Source organism: Lynx canadensis, chromosome D1 (assembly GCF_007474595.2).
Source record: "Lynx canadensis isolate LIC74 chromosome D1, mLynCan4.pri.v2, whole genome shotgun sequence".
In the NCBI taxonomy this organism is placed as follows: Eukaryota; Metazoa; Chordata; class Mammalia; order Carnivora; family Felidae; genus Lynx; species Lynx canadensis.
Genome location: NC_044312.2, coordinates 14,645,543 through 14,666,760, shown reverse-complemented (window position 1 = coordinate 14,666,760; position 21,218 = coordinate 14,645,543). Strand labels below are relative to the sequence as shown.

At 39.2% G+C, this 21,218-nt stretch overlaps 1 protein-coding gene across 6 annotated transcripts in view; it reads left to right on the top strand.

Annotated features, from left to right (window-relative positions):
- Positions 1–21,218, top strand: part of SIK3 (SIK family kinase 3) — a 243,572-nt gene that overhangs the window by 127,566 nt on the left and 94,788 nt on the right. For 5 of the 6 annotated variants that reach the window (XM_030331847.1, XM_030331850.1, XM_030331848.1 and 2 more), the window contains exon 3: positions 229–292. The exons of the other annotated variant lie outside the window; for it this stretch is intronic. In XM_030331847.1, coding sequence (XP_030187707.1) covers positions 229–292 — 64 coding nt within the window. The remainder of the gene's footprint in view (positions 1–228; positions 293–21,218) is intronic. 6 annotated transcript variants of the gene reach the window in all.

The window sequence follows — 21,218 nt, the reverse complement described above, 5'->3', positions numbered from 1 at the left end:
CTCAAGCAGTAAATCCTTCCTACGTTTAAGAACGTGAAGGGATCCCTATTTACCCCCTTTCTTCTTTATAGCATTTATGTGTGTCTCCCCTCCAGTGTTTTAAGTTTCCTGTAAGCAGTAATGGTTATTAATATTTCAGACAACAAAAGAGGATTCCTTAGTTTCTCTTTCCATGATATCAGCCTGTCATTTGTGTCACTATCTGTCGCTTTCCTGCCTTTGTACCAGGTTATGGAGACAGAACGGATGATTTATCTGGTGACAGAATATGCTAGTGGAGGGGAAATATTTGGTAAGTACCTCTATTGCATTCTTTAAAAAGCTATTGAGCACACTATTGCAAACCTAAAATAGCCATTCAACGCCTTTGTCACTTGAGTGGCTGTCACTTGATGCTGTCCTTTTCAATCAAGAATTTTCATTTATTTTGGTTTACCTGTTTAAGTCCCTTCACCCTCTTTGTTTCCGCAGCAGAGGTGTTCTGTTTATTTCCATCAGGTGGTAACAGTTGGGATTAAAGATCTGCAAAAACAAACCTCCCTACTGAACATACAGCAGGTGCCTGCAGCCGAGGGTCTTTGCTATTGCTACATCTGCCTGGGGTCACCGTGTGTGGCAGAACCCCCGCAGTGGATGGGCCTCTGTTTTGTGTGAAGGCACCCCTTGGAGCCAACAGTCTCATTCTAATGATTTCTTTAAATTTTGTTTACATATAACATGTAACTGTATTCCTTACTGCGTGTTCCCAGCTCCCTTGATGATTCTTATAGTTTGGGAGGTTCTGTCTGCAGTAACTTTTTTTTTTTTTTTTTCTTAAACACTTAGCACAACATCAGAATTAAACAGTGGAATTTGTTACCAGGAAATCAGACTTTTTGAGGTGGTAAAAACGGGCCAAAAAAAAATTTTTTTTTTTTTTTTTTTTTTTGTAACAGTGATAAATGGAGCCAAGTAGAGGTAAAGGCTAAACTTTTCACATTTAGATTCACATGTCTTGTTATTTTTAATTTGTTTGTTTGGTAAGTAACTACAGAGAAATGTTTCTTCTTTAGGTTCATGTAGACTATTTATTTTTTGGATTATGTTTTAGTTTACATTGTGGTCCAGTTTTTTTTTTTTTTTTTAAGTTTTTAAGTGTATCTAAACGTATGAGATAACTTTGAAAGTAGAATCTTCTTTTTTTTTTTTTTTTTTAATGTTTATTTTCGAGAGACAGCATGCACGCAAGTGGGGGAGGGGCAGAGAGAGAGGGAGACAAAGAATCTGAAGCAGCTCCAGGCTCTGAACTGTCAGCACAGAGCCCGATGCTTCAATGACTGAGCCACCCAGGGGCCCCTAAAGTAGAATCTTTTTATTAGTGACTGGTCATTTGTGACTGTATGGATTTTGCGTCTGTGTGTGTTAAAAGCTTTCCTTGAAATCTTACAATTTGGGCCTAAAAGTCTTCAGAGTGTTTTTTCAAGGCTGTATTTTCATTTCCTAATAATATTTTTAATTGACTTTGTGTATGTGCTTGTGTACAATAGTAGTCTTGGGAGAAAAGAGGCCTTGTCATCTTAATATTTATAATAATCAAAGACTCCAATCCATTGCATATCAGATCTACCTTGCTCTTCAGAAAAACAGTTTTTAAAAGTACAGAAAAGATAATAATGCCCTGGTTAGAGATTCTTTGTGGAAATGTAGCTTAAGGCATGAACAAACAGAATAGTACTTCTCTTGGTATTATTATAAAAGACCTAGATGAGAAAGAAAATGATGTATTACCTAAATAAATCATTGTGACTGCACAGGGATATGACTATTGCATGAGCTCAGGTTTTTAAAAGGATGGAAAGGCTTATAAAAGATGAAAAGATGGGCATGATCAAGAACATGAACTTTGGAGGCAGTTCGACCTGGTTTTGAGTCAGCTACTTGCCCCCTATTTGCTGTTTTGATTGGAGCAAGTTATCAAATGCTTCTGGGACTCAGTTTCATGGTCTGTAAAAGTGAGGTCTTTAATATCTGCCTCACAGTTGGGAAGATTAAACGATATCACACAAATAGATCCCTAGCACTTTGCTTCCTTCACTTCCATGTTAAAGAACAACTGGGCAGTTGACATCTGTCATGACAGGATGAGGATCTCCGCTGACCCGCTTCCCAGTGAAACGTGAAAAGTGCTGAAAACCCCCAAAACCATGGTTCTAAGTGTGAACAGCAAATGAAGACATTTATTCAAGAGCATCTATGAAAATTTGGTAAGAAATGAGGCTGTGGTTTTTAAACCATTACTGCTCCCTCCTTGTCAACTCAGTGAGGGGGAGATTCCAGTTCAGACTACAGGACCCTCCAACCCTGACCTAGACTAATGGCTCCTGGAGGAACAGGACATCAGCATTCTCTTCCAGTCCCCAGCTGCCTGTTACCGCTAAGTCTTGGGTGAATGTAGTTTAGGAGCAGGGACTCCCTTCTTCTGCCTAGCCTCTAGTTGTCGAGTTTGGTCGCAGCACACTGAGAATATTGGAGCCCAGACTGTTCTTGCCTCAGATTGTAAGTTGGTAGTTCCATCCCACTAGAGGAAAACTGAGAGGACCCCAGACTGTGCCCCTCTTCTCCCAATGAGCTCTCTGCTCCTATAGTGGGAGTGCCACTCGGAGGGAACTTTGCCTTTGTCCCCCACAGCTGACTTCAGACCCCTGGCTCAGAGATTTGCCTAAAGAGAGGCACAGACCTTAAGACATAGCTCCTAATTTGTTCACAAAGGAACTGACTTCATTTGCAGCAGAGTATGAGGAAGTTCAAGGCTAAAAGCATTCATAAGAACAGTGGAGGTTGTGGTAAAGGCATTTGAGAGGAGATTCAAGGTACAAGCTACCCCATAGGAGATCCAGGGAATAAAACATCGAACGAGCCTTCCAGAGGTCAGAACAAAAGTCAGACACTGATCTCAGAAACTATTCCTTCAAAGGAATCGGAATTTGATTGTTTAAAGACCAATTGATTCCCCAGGGCATTGTTGAAAACAATAGAGCAACCAGCCAGCAATTATTGGAGTTTAACAGCTGGGTGTGGTTAAGGAAAGACGGGAAGAGAGCACCCCCCCAACCATGGTGATCCCGTGAGCTGAGGGTAACTGTGGATATACCAAATCTGTGCTTCCCTGTGGAACAACAACAGAAGCTGAACACTATGGGAGAATAAACTTCACTGACACAGTCCATTAGTCACGAAACAAATAAACAAGCAGATAACAGTAACATGTGCTGGAAGGGGAGAAGTGTACCAGTACCCAGAGGTGCTATGATATATTATCTGAAATGTGTAGTTTCCAACAACAAAAAAATATGAACCATGCAAAGAAACAGGAAAGTATGACCCATGCACTGGAAAAAAAGCAAGCCAAGAAACTGTCGGAGACACAGACAGTTTCTTTAAGGTAGCCGTTATAGACATGTTCACAGAAATAAAGGAACTCACGATTGAAGTGGTAAAGGAAGATATGGTGACAGTGTCACATCAAATTAGAGTTTCAATAAAGAAATAGAAATCATTTTTTAAAAAATGAACCAAATGGAAATCATGGAATAGGAAGGTAAAATGACTGAAAGAAAGAATTTATTAGAGAGGCTTAACTGTAGATTTGAACTGGCAGAAGACGAAGCAAACGTGTAGTGTGGATAGATTGATGGAGAGTATGTAATTTCAAGAAGAGGGAGAAAAACGAGGAACAGAACTTAAGAGAAACGTGGGCACTATGAAGTGCAACTACATAAGCCTAATGGGAGTACCAGAAGGTGAGAGAGAAAGGAAAAGAAAAAATATGACAGGAAATGATGGCTGTGAACTTCACACATTATAGAAAAATAATAACCTAAATATGCAGAAAGCTAAACAAAATCCAAGTAGTATTTTTAAAAATATTTTTATTTATTTTTGAGAGAGAGCACAAGAGAGAGATTGGGAGACACAGAATCAGAAGCAGGCTCTAGGCTCTGAGCTGTCAGCACAGAGTCCAACGCGGGGCTCGAACTCATGAACTGCGAGATCATGGCCTGAGCCCAAGTCGGCTGTGTAACCGACTGAGCCACCCAGGTGCCCCAAAATCCAAGTAATATTAAACACAGAGATCTTGAAACAGTTACATAGTGAAAGAATAGTGAAAGTCAAAGACAAGGAGGAAATACTGAAAGCAATGAGAGATAAATGACATGTCACTTATAGGGAACCCCATTAGGTTAGCAATGACTTTTTAGCTCAAACAATGCAGGCCAGAAGGCAATAGGATAACATTTTCAAAGTGCTCAAAGGAAAAAAAAAAACTATGAACCAAAATCTTACAGACACCCAGTAGAGGTGTCTTTTAAAAACGAAGGCAAAATAAATACTTTCCCCGATTATCAAAACCTGGGAGATGGGGCGCCTGGGTGGCTCAACTGGTTGAACATCCGGCTTGGGCTCAGGTCATAATCTTAGGGTTCATAGGTTTGAGGCCCCCCCCCCCTTGCCTGTGTCAGGCTCTGTGCTGTCAGTACAGAGCCTGCTTCAGGTTTCTCTCTCCCCCTCCCCAATTTGCGTGCATGTGTTCTCTCTCTCTCTGTCTCTGTCTCTCTCTTCCTCTCTCTCTCTCAAAAGTAAAAAACTGGGAGAATTCCCAGATAATCAAAAACTGAGGGCTCCACTTTACAAGAAATACTAAAGGAAGTTCTTCAGGGTAGAAGCAGGTAACCCCATATGGTAGTTTTGAGTCTACATAAAAAAATAAAAAGCACCAGTAAAGGTAATTATGTAATTGTAAAAGACAGGAGATGCATACTTTTCTCCTTTCCTCTCTTAACATATTTAAAAAGCAGTTTTATGAAATAATGTATATAAAAAAATGCATTCCCTATAATGCAATATATATGTAATATATTTGCCGGTAACAGCCCAAAGGAGGTGTGTGATAAAAACTACACTGGGCTAAGGAACTCACTACAGACGGTAAAGAAAAATTATAACAATGTATTGTTGGATCTGTACCATTAACTGATGTCATGTTTATTGAACAATTATTACAAAAGGGAGTAAAAGGAATAGAGCTATAAAGAAGTAATAGTTCCGGGGCGCCTGGGTGGCGCAGTCGGTTAAGCGTCCGACTTCAGCCGGGTCACGGTCTCGCGGTCCGTGAGTTTGAGCCCCGCGTCGGGCTCTGTGCTGACGGCTCAGAGCCTGGAGCCTGTTTCCGGTTCTGTGTCTCCCTCTCTCTCTGCCCCTCCCCCATTCATGCTCTGTCTCTCTCTGTCCCAAAAATAAATAAACGTTGAAAAAAAAAATTAAAAAAAAAAAAAAAAAAGAAGAAGTAATAGTTCCATATAGTCACTGCAAAATTAAGATAATATAAGCTAGAAGCCATTTGGATAAGATAAAATATATAGGGTAAGCACTAGAGCATTCACTAAAAAAATGTTTTTTAAATTATAAAAAATTATTAAAGAAATTGAAATACTTCATTAGAAAATATTCACCAAATGGGGTGCCTGGGTGGCTCAGTCGGCTTAGCTTTTGACTTCAACTTAGATCATGATCTTGCAGGTCGTTAGTTTGAGCCCCGCATGGGGCTCTTGGCTGACAGCGCAGATCCTGGAGCCTGCTTCAGATTCTCTCTCTCTCTCTCTTTCTCTCTCTCTCTCTCTCTTCCCCTCCCCTGCTCATACTCTGTCTCTCTCTGTCTCTCAAAAATAAATGTTAAAAAAAAAATTAAAAAATGTTAAAATTAAAAAAAGAAAATATTCATTAAATGCAAAAGAAGGCAGTAATGAAGGAATAGAACAACAAAAATTATATGAAATACAAAGAAAATAAAAAATAAAACGGCAGGCATAGATCTGACTAGGGTTGACCCTTGAGGGTGAGGGACTGTGGACCCCCTTCCCCACCCCCACATGCAGTCGAAAATACATGTATAACTTTTGATTTCTGAAAACTTAACTACTAATAGCCTACTGTTGACTTTACTGATAACCTAAACAGTTGAATACATATTTTGTATGATTGTATGTATCATATACTGTATTACTATATTATTACAATAAAGTCAGCTAAAGAAAATTTTACTAAAATTGTAAGAAAAAATACATTTACAGTACTGTATTGTATTCATTAAAAAAAAATTCACCTATAAGTAGATCTATGCAGTTCAAACCCATGTTTTTCAAGGTCAACTATGCATTGGTAATTACATTAAGAGTAAATGGATTGAATAATCCAATGGAGAAGCAGTGATTGTTAATAAATAAATAAAGAGAGTTAAAAACATATGATCTGAGGCACCTGGGTGGCTTAGTTGGTTAAGCATTTGACTCTTGGTTTCAACTCTTGTCATGATCTCAATTTCATGAGTTTGAGTCCCGTGTTGGGCTCTGTGCTGACAATGAGGAGCCTGCGCTGGCTTTCCCTCATTCTGCCCCTCCCCCACTCACGCTGTCTCTGTCTCTCTCAAAATAAATAAATAAACTTAAAAAAAAACCCCACATGATCCAACTGCGTGCTATTTACAGGAGACATACTTTAGATTAAAAAATACAAATAGAGTGAAAGTAAAAGGATGGAAAAAGACATATTATGCAAACAGCAACAAGAAGAATGCTGGTTATGTTGATATAGACAAATTAGACTTGAAAACAAAAAAGACTTTATCTTTGCTTACTAGAGGTAAAGAGGAACATTCTATACTAATAGAAGGATCAACACATGAGGAAAACATCATGAGTTATAAACATCATATGTCCAATAAGGCTACCAAAATACAGGGAACAAAATCCGACAGAAATGACGAGAGAAATAGACAATGATGGTAGTTGGAGGTTTCAATACTCCGTTAGCTAGAGCTAGCACATCTTTAGAACAGGCCACCTAACAACAACAGAACGCATTCTTCACAGGTGAACACAGAACGTTCTCAAGGATTGGTCATATGCTTAGCCATAAAACAAACCTGAGTGAATTTAAAGAGTTAGCAATAATACAGTGTGTGTTTTCCAACCACAGTGGAATGAAACTAGAAATGAAGAGTGGGAAAACATTTGTGGATCTCACAAATACGTGAAAATTAATATAATTTGAAGTAAACAGAGCCAATGAAATCAAAAGCGAATTCAGAAAAAAATACCGTGGAGATGAATGAAAATGAAGATACAAGATAGTAAAGCCTATGGGATGCAGCTAAAGCAGTGCTTAGAGGATGCTTATAGCTGTAAAATGCCTGTAATAGCAAAGATCTTAAATCAGTAACTTAGTCTTCTACCTTAAGATATTGCAAAAGGAAGAACATACCAAGCCTAAACCAAGCTGAAGGAAGGAGACAATAGATATTACAGCAGAAATTAATTAAATAGGGAAAATTCCTAGAAAGCCCCAAACTACTGAAACTGATTCAAGAAAAAATAGACAATATGAATAGATACATCAAGTAAAGAGATTGAAGCAGTAATCAAAAAACTACATGTAAAGAAAAGTCCAGGACCAGATGGCATCACTGGTGAATTCTACCAGGCATTTAAAGAAGAATTAGTAGCAATTCTTTACAAACTCTCCTAAAAGAAAAGAATAGGAGTGGACACTTCCCAACACATTCTGTGAGGTCAGTCTGTATTACCCTGATACCAATACCAGACGAAGACATCTCAAGAAGACTACCGGGCAGTATCTCTTATGACTATGGATGCAAAAATCCTCGACAAAATAGTTAACATATAAAAGGAATTACACACTATGACCAAGAGGAACTTATCCCAGGAATGCAAGGTTGGTTAACCATAAAAAATCCATTAATGCATCCTGTCAAGAAAGGAAAAACAAACATGGCACAATCATATACGATGCAGAAAAAGCACTTGACAGAATCCAACATCTTTTCATGATAAAAACACTATTCTCAACAAATTAGAAATAGAAGAGAACTAACTTTTTATTTTTTCATGTTATTTTTTCATGTTTATTTATTTTGAGAGAGCACATGTATGAGCAGGGAAGGGGCAGGGAGAGAGAGAGGGAGAGAGAGAATCCCAAGCAGGCTCCGTGCTACCAGCACAGAGCCCGGTGTGGGGCTCAGTCCCATGAACTGTGAGATCATAACCAGAGCTAAGATCAAGATTCAGATGTTCAACCAACTGAGCCACCCAGCTGCCCCCCCGCCCCCCTGGCCAAGGGAACTTTCCTAATCTGTTAAGATCTCTACAAAACCCATAGCTAACATTATACTTAATGGTGAACAACTAGATGTTTTCCCCCGGCAGTCAAGAATAACACAAAGATTTCATCTCTCTCCATTTCTGTTTAAACAATGTACTGGAGATTCTAGTCACAGCAATTAGATAAGAAAGACCTATAAAAGGCATCTAGATTGGAAAGGAAGAAGTAAAGCTAATTCTACTCACAGATGACATGATCTTGTATATAGAAGGTCCTAAAAAAATCCACTGAAAAACTATAAGAACTATATAAAAGTTCAGCACGGTTGCAGGATATAAGAGCAGTATATCAATCGTATTTCTGTATTCTTACAATGAGTGATCTGAAAATGAAAGAAATAAAACCATTCAGTTTACAGTAGCATCAATAAGAATAAAGTACTTAGGAATAAATTTAACAAAAGAGATGCAAATATTATAGTCTAAAAAGTACAAAACAGTGTTGAAGGAAGCTTAAGAAGATCTTAATGATTGGAAAAACATCCCACGTTCATGGATTTTTAACATCGTTTAGATGGCAGCAGTGCTCAGACTGATGTGTAGGTTAAGTACAATCGCCATCAGAATCGGAGCTGGCATTTTTGTAGAGACTGACAAGCAGATTATAAAATTTGTGTGGAATTATAAGGGACCCAGAATAGTCAAAGCGGTCTTGAAAAAGACCCAAGTAGATAAGAATTATGCAGCCACAAGTCGAGAAAAGCTGACAGCCACCCGAAGCTAGAAGAGGCATAGAAAAGATTCTCCCCTAAAGCCTCTAGATGGAGTGAAGCCCTGGTGATACCTCAGGTTTGGACTTCTTGCTTCCAAAACTGTGAGTGAATAAATTATAATTCTTCTGTGTTATGTACCTGTGGTAATTTGTTTCAGCACGCTGGGAAACTCATACTGAAGACCGGATTTGGGCATAATTTCACAATATCTCCTCATAAAATACCAGTCATCTATAAAGGAGAAAATCAATTACCAGGTGTAGTTGGTGATTAATATTAGCATCATGTGTGATGAAGGTATTAAAGAAGTAATGCGAGAACTGCCCCTTCTGATTCTTGCTGGAACCAAGTAAGGGGAATAAAGTGTTTCAGAAATGCTGTAGCCCGTTCAGAAGATTTCAAGATGAGAGAAAGCATGGCATATTTCATATTCTTTAAGTTGTTGAGTATGGTTTAAATATAGGCCGTATCTGAGAAAATGCCCGGAAATGAGGCTGGTAAGATAGGAAAGGCTCAATAAATAATGAAGGGCTTTGAATGACATTTCTGACTTGGCCAGTTTCCCTATCGCACCTTCTCATTGCACTGTATCCTTTCTTAGTAGTACTTATATCACTTGTGGTTTTACATTTATTTTTGTAATTATTTAATGGTTTTTCTCTCTCTACCAGACACCGAACTCCAGAAAATCAGGGGTCCTGTCTGTTTTTGCTCACCATTGTATCTATCCCCATGTCTCTTCTTGCTCTCCAGTTCATACTGATGGACTGAAATATTTACTGAGGGAAATGATCAATCATTGTTTATTGAATGAATGACTAAATGAGTGAATGGACACAGTTGAACTTTACCTTGAATTATTGCCATGTGAGGAAGAATTGGGATGGAACATGCCAATGCCAGTTAGGAAGGTATACATTAATGTCTGAGAATGATGAGGGATTGAAGTAAGATAGCGACTTCATGTCTTTTATTTTAATCTTGAAATACAGGTATTTTTATCATCACTTCACAAAGAAACTGAGATTCAAGGAGGCTAAATAATTTGCCTAAGGTGTAACTAATCGGTAATACAGCTGAGATTTAACCCAAGGACTATCTGACTCCAGAGTACATGTTTTTCCCCATTTACCAGGCTGAAGAATCTGTTCTTCCATATAAAAAGACTTCAATTAAGTATTCTGGGAAGAATCTTTTATTACAAATACAAACCAAATTTCTGTTTTGAAAATTTGGGTCATGGACATAGCAGCAATAAATATGAAGTATTTTTTTACTCTCTTGTTATTAAATCCCCATTGAAAGAGAGGGTGAGACAGATTTTTTTTTTTTTTTTTTTTTTTGATGAGTATTATTACTGAGATTTAGGCTCGGGCAGTGGCTCATTTACAGAGCTGGTATATTTATAAAGTAGCAGTCTCTCCTCTCCTTCCTTGCATAATAACAACTCCATCTGCTCTTTTTAAGGCATTTGTTTTATCATTGTTAATATAAAAAAAAGTGGCCAGTATTCTAAATTTTACATTAATTAAACATATCAGGGGTTTACTAAATCTTTTGAAAATGACATTGTTAAAGGAGAAAATGAGTGAGAGTGTATTGAGATGTTTAGATTTCTTACTGTGCTAGTGTGTGAATGGTAGTGTCATCTAGTAAGAGGATACAAGAATGAAAAATAGATTGGATGAACTGTGCTACTTCAGACATGGAGTTTGAGGCACCAGTCGGTGGAAGTTGTGCATCAAGTCATTGGATCACAGTCTGGAAATCAGGGATAAGATGGAGCCTAGGATATCATTTCGTTACCGGAGAGATAGTAGTTGTCCACTGATGTGGAATCATGCAGAAAAGAATAGGTTTAAGGGGCGCCTGGGTGGCTCAGTTGGTTAAGTATCTGACTTCGGCTCGGGTCATGTCATGATCTCACAGCTCGTGAGTTTGAGTCCCATGTCGGACCCTGTGCTGACAGCTTAGAGCCTGGAGCCTGCTTCAGATTCTGTGTCTCCCTCTCTCTCTGCCCCTCCCCTGCTTGCTCGTGGGTGCACATGCGCACGCGCACTCTCTCCCTCCCTCTCTCTCTCTCTCTCTCTCTCTCTCTCTAACATTTAAACGTTAAAAAAAAAAAAAGGTTTAAGGATAAGACCCTTAGTTAGTACCATCAGTATTTAAGTTGAAGGTAAGGCCATGAAGTACATGAAAAAATTGCTGTTGATGAAATAAGATTGAGGTATTATAAAAGACAAGGGGAATAGGAATTTCAAAAAGGAGCATTATTGAATGGTGTAAAAGGTAAATTATGATAAGGACTGAGAGATAGCCTCTGGCTTTGTGATAGACATGTTCTCAGTGCTCTCTTTTTTTTAATTAATAATTTATTTATTTTTAATTTATATCCAAGTTAGTTAGCATATGGTGCAAAAATGATTTCAGGAGTAGATTCCTTAATGCCCCTTACCCATTTAGCCCACAAACCCTCCAGCAACCCTGTTTGTTCTCTATATTTAAGAGTCTCTTATGTTTTGTCCCCCTTCCTGTTTTTATGTTATTTTTGCTTCCCTTCCCTTATGTTCATTTGGTTTGTATTTTAAAGTCCTCATATGAATGAAGTCATATATTTGTCTTTCTCCAACTAATTTTGCTTTGCATAATACCCTCTAGTTCCATGCAGGTACTTGCAAATAGCAAGATTTCATTCTTGATTGTTGAGTAATACTCTGTTGTATATATAGATACCATATCTTTTTTATCCATTCATCTGTTGATGGACATTTGGGGTCTTTCCATACTTTGACTATTGTCGATAGTGCTGCTATAAACATTGGGGTGCATGTCCCCCTTCGAAACAGCATACCTGTATCCCTTGGATAAATACCTACTAGTGCAATTGCTGGTTCGTAGGGTAGTTCTATTTTTAATTTTTTGAGGAACCTCCATACTGTTTTCCAGAGTGGCTGCACCAGCTTGCATCCCCACCATCAGTGCAAAAGAGATCCTCCTTCTCCGCATTCTTGCCAACATCTGTTGTTGCCTGAGTTGTTCACGTTAGCCATTCTGACAGGTGTGAGGTGGTATCTCATTGTGGGTTTGATTTGTATTTCCCTGATGATGAATGATGTGGAGCATTTTTTCCTGTGTCGGTTGGCCATCTGGATGTCTTCTTTGGAGAAGTGTCTATTCATGTCTTTTGCCCATTTCTTCCCTGGATTATTTCTTCACTGGATTATTCTCTTTTGGGTGTTGAGTTTGATAAGTTCTCTCTAGACTTTGGATACTAACCCTTTATCTGATACGTCGTTTGCGAAGTCTTCTCCCATTCCGTCAGTTGCCTTTTTGTTTTGCTGATTGTTTCCTTTGCTGTGCAGAAGGTTTGTATTTTGATGAGGTCCCAATAATTCACTTTTGCTTTGGTTTCCCCTCCGTGCTCTTAAAGAGAGCTGTTGCACTAGTGAAGTAAGAATAGAAATCAAAATGTTATGGGCTGCAGTGTGAGTGCATAGTGAGGAAGGGGAAACTGAGAGTTTTTAAGAATGTTTTCTAAAGTTGATCATGTAACCTATTAATAACACCATTTAAATTGTGTACTGTAACTTATTCAAATATATGTATGTAAACATAAATGTCATATAATACATTAACTGTAACCTAAAGTATATACAGATTAGACATTGAAAATGATGAGATAAATAGAAATCACAGGACTTCAGGCAATGACAGAGTGAAGACGTTGGCAAATATTCCATCTAAGGAACAAATACAAAAGTGGCAGGATTGTCAAAAATAATTGTTAAGGCTCAGGGCTCCTGGGCGGCTCAGTCGGTAAGCGTCCGACTTCGCCTCAGGTCGTGATCTCGCAGGTTCGTGAGTTTGATCCCCACATCGGGCTCTGTGCTGACAGCTCACAGCCTGAAGCCTGCTTCGGATTCTGTGTCTCCCTCTCTCTCTGCTCCTCCCCCACTCACACTCTGTCTCTCTCTCAAAAATAAATAAACATTAAAAAAAAGTTAAAAAAATTGTTAGGGCTCTGAAAATGAATCAGTGGCAAACATTACATTGAGAAGCTTTAATTCATGAAAATCTTTTGAATTTGTGATGAGAATAGTGGGAGTCTTTGGCTTTGTTGCCTGAGCCCCTATATCCTTTCTCTTCCCTCCCCAGCTGAGCTGGCCTTAAAACGAGCAGCTTTGTTCTGATTTGATTTGGAAAAGAAGACAAAAACAAAAAATCAAAACCCACTCATGCCCAGTCGTGTTGTCAGTAAAAACAGCAAGTTTGGGACGTGCTAGCTAGCAGTTGTGATCTTTCTGGGGGCAGGCCACAGAATGGTCAACTAACCAGAAATTAAGTTGGGAGATCTTGTTATTGAGAGAGCCACAACGGGATAAGATAAATTCTTCATTCACATCTGGCTTACTGGGGGACTGGCATCTTCTGAGAAGTCCTGAGAAAGCCCAGCAAAGAGTAAAAGCTGAGGCTGACGTTGAAGCTTTCGGAACTTTGAAATGCACTGCTGAACTAACCAGTAGGTTTGTGGTGGAAGGTGGTTTGATCACTAATCAGTGTAGACATAGGGATGACGTCAAGGAAGCCATGCTAAAGAATAGAAATAAGGGAGGGAGGGTGCCTGGGTGTCTCAGTTGGTTAAGTGTGCAACTCTTGATTTCGGCTCAGGTCATGAGTTCATGGTTTGTGAGATAGGGCCCCATGTCGGGCTCTATGCTGACAGTGCAGAACCTACTTGGGATTCTCTCACTCCCTTTTTCTCTCAAAATAAAGAAATGAACATTTAAAAAATAAACATAAGATTTTTTTTTTTTTTAATTTAGCAGGAGGAATCAATGGCTACATACCACAGGGAGACAGATTCTCAAATTACTTCCAACAAGGTTACTAAAAAAATAAAAACGAGTAAAACAAAAGCCAGCAATAAAAACAACAGTCCTCAAGAGGAAAAATCATAATCCAGAATTGGCTAAACGTATTAACTATAATATACAGTTTTATTAGAAAACACTGTAGATGTTGACCTGGGTGGCTTAGTCTGTTAAGTGTCCGATTTCGGCTCAGGTCACAATCTTAGAGTTCATGGATTCGAACCCCGCATCGGGCTCTGTGCTGACAGCTCAGAGCCTGGAGCCTGCTTCAGATTCTTTGTCCCACTCTCTCTTTGCCCCTCCCGTGGTCACACTCTGTCTCTCTCTCTCAAAAATAAATAAACATAAAAAAAAAAAACAACCCACTGTAGATGTTAAAGAAAAAAACCTCAAACATGTGATCTGTACTCAGGAAGAAAAGTAGCCAGTAGAAAATTTCTCCGAGTAGGTCTAGATGTTATTTTTAGCAAAAACTTAATTATTATAAATTTGTTCAGACAATTAAAAGAAACCATGTCTAAATGGAAAATATGATGACAATGACTCAACAAATAGGAAATCTCAGTAAGGAAACAGAAACTATAAAAACGAACAATATGAAAATCCTAGAGTTGAAAGTGTAGTAACTGAAATGAAAATGCACTAGATGTGTTTTGTAGCGGATTTGAAGTGGGAGAAGAAACAGCAAACTTGAAATACCAATAGAAAAAAAATCTAGTCTGAAGAACAGAGAGAAAAATCATTGAAGAAAAATAATCAGAGCCTCGGAGACTGGTGGGACAAGATTCAGTATACGAACATATTTGTAATGGGAATTCCGGAAGGAGATGAGAAAGAAAAAGGGACAGGAAAAAATACTTGAAGAAGTGATGACCAAGAACTTCCAAAACATATAATAAAACATTAATTTACAGTTTTAAGAAGCTCAGTGAATCTCAGGTGGGATAAACCCAAAAGGCATCCACGTCTAGACACATATTGTCAATTTGCTGAAAGACAGAGAATCTTGAAAGCAGCAAGAGAAAAATGACTCATCACATACAGGGAAGCAACATGATTTACAGCTGAGTTCTTACCAGAAAAAAAAAAAGAGGCTAAAGGCAATGGATTGACATATTTAAAAGGCTGAAATAAAAAAACCCCAAAACCTATGAACCATAAATGCTGTATCTAGCAAAACTGTCCTTCAGAATGTAGGCAAAATAAACACATTCCCAAGTAACCAGGGCCTGAGAGACCTGCTGTACAAGGCATCCTAAGGAAGTGCTCAAGTTGAAAGGAAATGACACCAAATGGCAACTTATATCCATAGGAGGAACTAAAGAAAACCAGAAAAGATGAATATATAGGAAATAAAAGATTATATAAATATATTCTTTCCCCATTTCTTCTCCGAATTCTTTAAAAGACAGAAAAGGGCTTAAAGAAGTATTTGTAACACTTTATTTCTGGATTTTGAAGATATATTGATGTAATACAAGTACCTAAAGGAAGGTTGAGGAAATGGAGCCGTCTTGGAATAAAGTTGCTATATTTTACCAGAATCAAGTCAGTATTAGTTGGAAGTAGATGCATAGTTATAATCCCTAGAGCAACCACTAAGGTAATATCAGCACCCTAACTTTGAAGGACAGTGGTATAAATGACTCTTGAGAGAGTTGACTATGATGGGAAGTAAAGAGAGAGCATTGGTGACTAAAAGGGCCATTGGTTGAATATGTGTTGTCTTTTTATTATTTATTTGGTTTACATCTATAGTTAATTTGAGGGGAAAGAACCAGTAAGCCAGAGGGAATGTAGATATAAGGGAGAGAGTGAGATTTAATGAAGCATTCCTCAAGGAGGAGTTGAAAGCTGGTGAGTTTGTAGAAGTATTTGTTTGAGATTGATGTTTGGGGGACTAAAGTTTAGAGTGTGACTTCCTAATACTAGTGTTTGAAAAGTAGGAAAAGAGTTTGTATGCTGAGATGAGATCACAGAATAGCATCTAAAGGAAATGAAAGAAGTAGATGATAAGGGGACAAGCTGAAGGACTCCTAGGCAGCATTGATAGGTTAGCAATTGTTGGGGATCTTAATTTTGTTGGGACTCCACTTGTGGCTTTTTAAATGGGTTGTTTGTTAGCAGTAGTTGGCAGCTTAGGTATAGGATTGAAGAACATAGTTGGTTGGTTTGATCCAGAGTTTTTGCAAGGTTGCTTGAGGTGATGAATCATGGTGCTTGGAAGTTTCTGCTCTAGGTGTAAAGATTATTAGCTGGGAACTTTATCCTGATGTTATTAGCAGATTATGACACCATACTGTTTGGGACAGTAGTTGGCTGTTTGATTCCAACATTTGCTGAAAGAGTTGTAGTGCCTTTCCCCTTTGTGGCAGTCATACTGTATCTAAAATATTATCTTCCATTTTGAGTATCATATTGCACGAGGGACACAAACCATAGGAATGTGATAAAGATAGCAGTGTTTGCAATGGTTGGCATAAGGAGAGGGTTAGAAAAGTCTATGGAAGAAGTGATGGTTGAACAGAGTTTTCAAGTATGAGAAGTTTGCTGAGTGGAAATCAGCTTTCTGGACGAGTAATATAGTAAAGACTTGAAGGCATGAAACGACTTGGTATACTTAGGGAATTAGAACTAGTTTTTTAGAGGATTAAGTGATATGCTGGTGGTTTTTGAATTATTCCAGAAGTTCTAAAGGTTCTTTGGAAATGTCTAAGATGCCTTCTCTGAGATGGTAGGTATGTAAGGCACAGTTTACAGGTCATGCTTTCCTCCAAATACGTTCAGCCACCTCCCATTTTTCCTTCCTGTTCAACAAAAGCATAGTATCTCCCTTTTTAAACATAATATGCTTATTGGATTTCCACGTAATATTTTTAAATAAATGAATCTTTGGCCACTACAACTTTGTCCACTCTTAGATGATAGCCATGGAAGGACTTTAAGCAAGGGTCAAGACACGGTCCAGCTTCTGTTTTAGAAAGGGTACATTGGTGCCAAAATAAGGGTGTATTTGAGGGCGATGAGATTAGTGTCTGGGAGAGCACTTAGGCTATTGGCAATGAAACTGATGAGAGCTGCGGATTATCTGATAAGTAGTGGCGTTGGGGATAGAGAAAATGGATTAGAAGTAGAGTTAAACAGAGCAGCATGGTTAGTGGGTAAGAACATGGATAGAGTCAGACTGCTGTGATTCAAATCCTGATTCTTCCATTTAAAGCCTTTGTGAGCTTGGGCAAGTTTTTAAACCCCACTGCCTTAGTGTCTTCCTCTTTAAGATGAAAATAAGGATGCTGCTGCTGATGGTACCACTTATCTTAGAGGTTGTTGTAAGGATTGTGTGTGTGTGTGTGTGTGTGTGTGTGTGTGTGTGTGTGTTTTAAAGTTTATTTAATTTGAGAGAGAAGGAGACCGTGTGAGTGGGGGAGGGACAGAGAAAGAATCCCAAGCAGGTTCTATGCTGTCAGCACAGACCCTGATGCAGGGCTTGAACTCAGGAATCATGAGATCATGACCTGAGCCAAAACCTTGGGTCGGATACTTAACCGACTGAGCCACCCAGGCGCCCTAGGATTGTGTGTTTTTAAAGTGCTTCATCTGTGCAAAGACTTGTACAGCATGTGCATAGCAGCATTATTTTTTTTAATTAAAAAAAATTTTTTTTACATTTATTTTTGAGAGACAGAGAGTCAGAGCACAAATGGGGGAGAGGCAGAGAGAGAAGGAGACACAGAATCTGAAGCAGGCTCCAGGCTCTGAGCTGTCAGCACAGAGCCTGACTCAGGGCTCGAACTCACAAACCACAAGATCATGACTTGAGCCAAAGTCGGACACTCAACTGACTGAGCCACCCAGGTGCCCCTGCATAGCAGCATTATTTGTAATAGCTACAAAGTTGAAGTAAGTCACATTTCCATCAACTGATGAATGGATAAATAAAAGTGGTATACCCATACAATGGAATATCCTTCTGTGGTAAAAAGGATCAAGTACTGATATAAGCTACAGCATGGATAAACCTAGAAGACCTTGTTCCGTTAAAGAATCCAGACACTAAAGACCACATGTTGTGTGAGTCCATTTATATGAAATGTCCAGAAAAGGCACATTTGTAGAGACAGAAAGTAGATTCGTGGTTACCATGGAACAGGGGTATGGAGAAGTAGGACTCACTGCTTGTTGGTAGAGGGTTCCTGTTTGGGCTAATGGAAATATTCTAGAATTAGATAGTAGTGATGATTGCCCAACATAGTGAATATATTGAAACCACCAAAGTATACACTTTGTTTGCTTGTTTGTTTGTTTGTTTGTTTGTTTTGAGAGGGGGGCAGAGAGAGAGAGAGAGAGAGAGAGAGAGAGAGAGAGAGAGAGATAGAATCCAAAGTAGGATCTGCACTCTAAGTGCAGAGCCCAACGTGGGGCTCAAACTCACGAACTGTGAGATCATGACCTGAGCCAAAACCAAGAGTCAGACACTTGACTGAGCCATCCAGGTGCCTCCAAATTGTACACTTTTTAAAATAGTTAATTTTATGTCATACTAATTCTATTTCAATTTCTAAGAAGTATTTTAAAAAATAAAAAGATTCTTACAGGGACCTGGGTGGCTTAGTTAAGTGTCTGACTTCGGCTCAGGTCATATCTCATGACTTGTGAGTTCAAGCCCCACATCGGGCTCTGTGCAGGCAGCTCAGAGCCTGCAGCCTGCTTTGGATTCTGTGTCTCCCTCTCTCTCTGCTCTTCCCCTGCTTGTGTTCTGTCTCTCCCTCTTAAAAAAAAAAAAAAATAAAAAATAAAAAATAAAAAAATAAATAAATAAATAAATAAAATTCTTAGACTATCACCTGGTACATAGTAAGCTCTCACTGGCAGATGTTATCATTGAAGAATTGTAATGTTACAGGTTCCTGTCTTGAATGCACCCAGCTGAATGTGTAGATGTCCCCTGGTCCCCATCCATCGCTCTGTGGGAGTTAGGATTGGGATAACTGAAGCAAATATGTTGATGCTTGTGCTGCTTGCTCTGCCCTATATACCAAAGTCCTTTGTCTCTGACCTAGAGGGTCTCATGTCTTCTGCCAGCATTCATGCAGCTGTGGCATATTAACTTGTTAAATTCTGGTGAAATCTTAGATCCTCTCACTACTTGACAAAGTGCAAGGGGGAGTTTTGTTTTGTTTAAATACAAGACTTGATCTTAGGGTGGAGTTAAGGAGACAGTAGTGAGCAGGATGAGTTTGAGTATAATCAATGTGGAAAAGATAACCTGCACAATTAGGTCCATGAGTAATAGGAGGAGCTTGAGCTGTGAACACGGGGATTGGCCCTGCTCAGAGACGGTGGAAGAAGGTAAAGGGCATATGTGGCTGTAGGTGGTTTTGTAGGTAGAAGAATGCGAAGTAAGGTATACCTCCCACCTTCTGTCTAATTTTCTGCCTCAAGTAGGAGGCCAGATCAGCACCTGATGGTTAAGGGTGAAAGGATAGGAACCTGGATGCCTGTGGAGGAGGTGAAATTAGCTGCTCCTGGGAGTGACAGAAGGGTGTGATCAAGGACAGCTAGGAGTTGATGAGAGGCCCTGGCAATGGGAAACCATGCACTTGTTGTTCCATTATACAGGATTGAATGATTTTTATCCTCAGCAGTACTCAACAGCCTGTGGGTAAAGGGGGTAAGAAAGACATTTGGATCGATCCAGTATTGGTGGTTTATAGAACATGTACAGAAGAAGAGAGACATTTGGCAGAAGAGTTGAGGCCACTGACAATAAAGTAATTAATGTCTGGGTCATTGGGTGTGGGGTGAAAGGGGGATGAAGGCACCTGACATCAGGACGAATGATCTTAAATAGTAGGAACTGAAAAAAGCTAGAGGTTTAGATGAAATGGAGAAGGAAGTGTGTTGGGCATAAGAGGATCAGAGGGCTCACAGTCTGAAATTGCATTGCTTGATGCAGTAACCACTGGCCGGCCACATGTTGCTTTGGGCGTTTGAAATGTAGGTAGTACTACTGACGAACCGAATTTTGAATCTGACTTACTGTACATGTAAAACTAAAAAACTAAGGCAGTGTGCCAAGAGTTTTAGGCCAGCTGAGAGAGTTAGCTAATTACAAAGTTAGAGCACAGTCTCCGAGACCACCCTCACTTCTGACACCAACTGCAAGTTTGGAAATTTCCCAAAACCACCCTTACCTTTGATAATTTGCTATAAAGACTGATGGAATTCACTGAAAGCCATTATAGTCACAGTTGCAGTCTATTACAGGGAAAGGATACAAATTAAAATCAGCTAAGGGAAGAAGCACAGAGTCCGGTACTACATGAGCAGTCCCAAACACAGAACTTTTATTTTCTTCTCCCTGTAGAATCAGGATGTGTAGTGTCAGTGTCCTGACATTGTTGTGCAACAGTATGCACTGAGGACTGCCTGTAAGGAAGCTGGCCTGAGCCTCTGTGTTCAGAGTTTCGTAGGCATGATTGATTGATTGATTGCCCATATGCTTCATCTCTGCTTCAGGTCGTCCGTTATTGCGTGACCCAAAACTCACACCCTCCATTACATTGTTGGTCTTCCTAGTGTGGTCAGCCTCTACCCTAAGACTAGATGAATATGACCACTTCCATGTTAAGTCATGTTGTAAGATTGGCATGAACCAAGCCCCCTAGGTAAACACAGATGCTCCTGTCACTCACATAACATTCTAGGGGCTCAGAGATGACCTCTCGGAAGCCAAGGGACAAGGCCAGATCTTCACTGGGGGCAGGACCTATTTCTTTATTACACACAGTGTAAAATACCTTTTCATTAAACACAACTCTTTTTTTGACAAAATTATATTTCACCTAGTTGTAGACAATTTAGTGTCTGAAATGTGATAGGCCGTAAAGTACACACTGGAATTTGAAGTAGCATCTCATTGCTAATATTTATGATTGGGTTGGGATTGATATATTGGGTTGAATAAAATATAAAACTTTCAATATGAGTGATACTTTTTGCTTTTAAATTTTTAAAAAAAAATTTTTAATGTTTATTTTTGCGAGACAGAGACATGGAATGAGTGGGGGAAGGGCAGAGAGAGAGAGAGGGAGACACAGAATCTGAAGCAGGCTCCAGGCTCCGAGCTGTCAGCACAGAGCCTGACGCGGGGCTCGAACTCACAAACTGTGAGATCATGACCTGAGCGGAAGTCAGACGCCCAACCGACTGAGCCACCCAGGCGCCCCAGATACTTTTTGCTTTTAAATGTGACTACTAGAAAATCTTAAATTATATTAAAATGGCTCACATTATATTTCTATTCAACATTGCTGATCTAGAAGGTTATGTTAAGAGAGAGGGAAGTATACTATTGAAATTTAAAATTTCAAAGGTAGAAAAATATTAAGCAAAGGCAAGTTCAGGACGTGGCCAGAGGA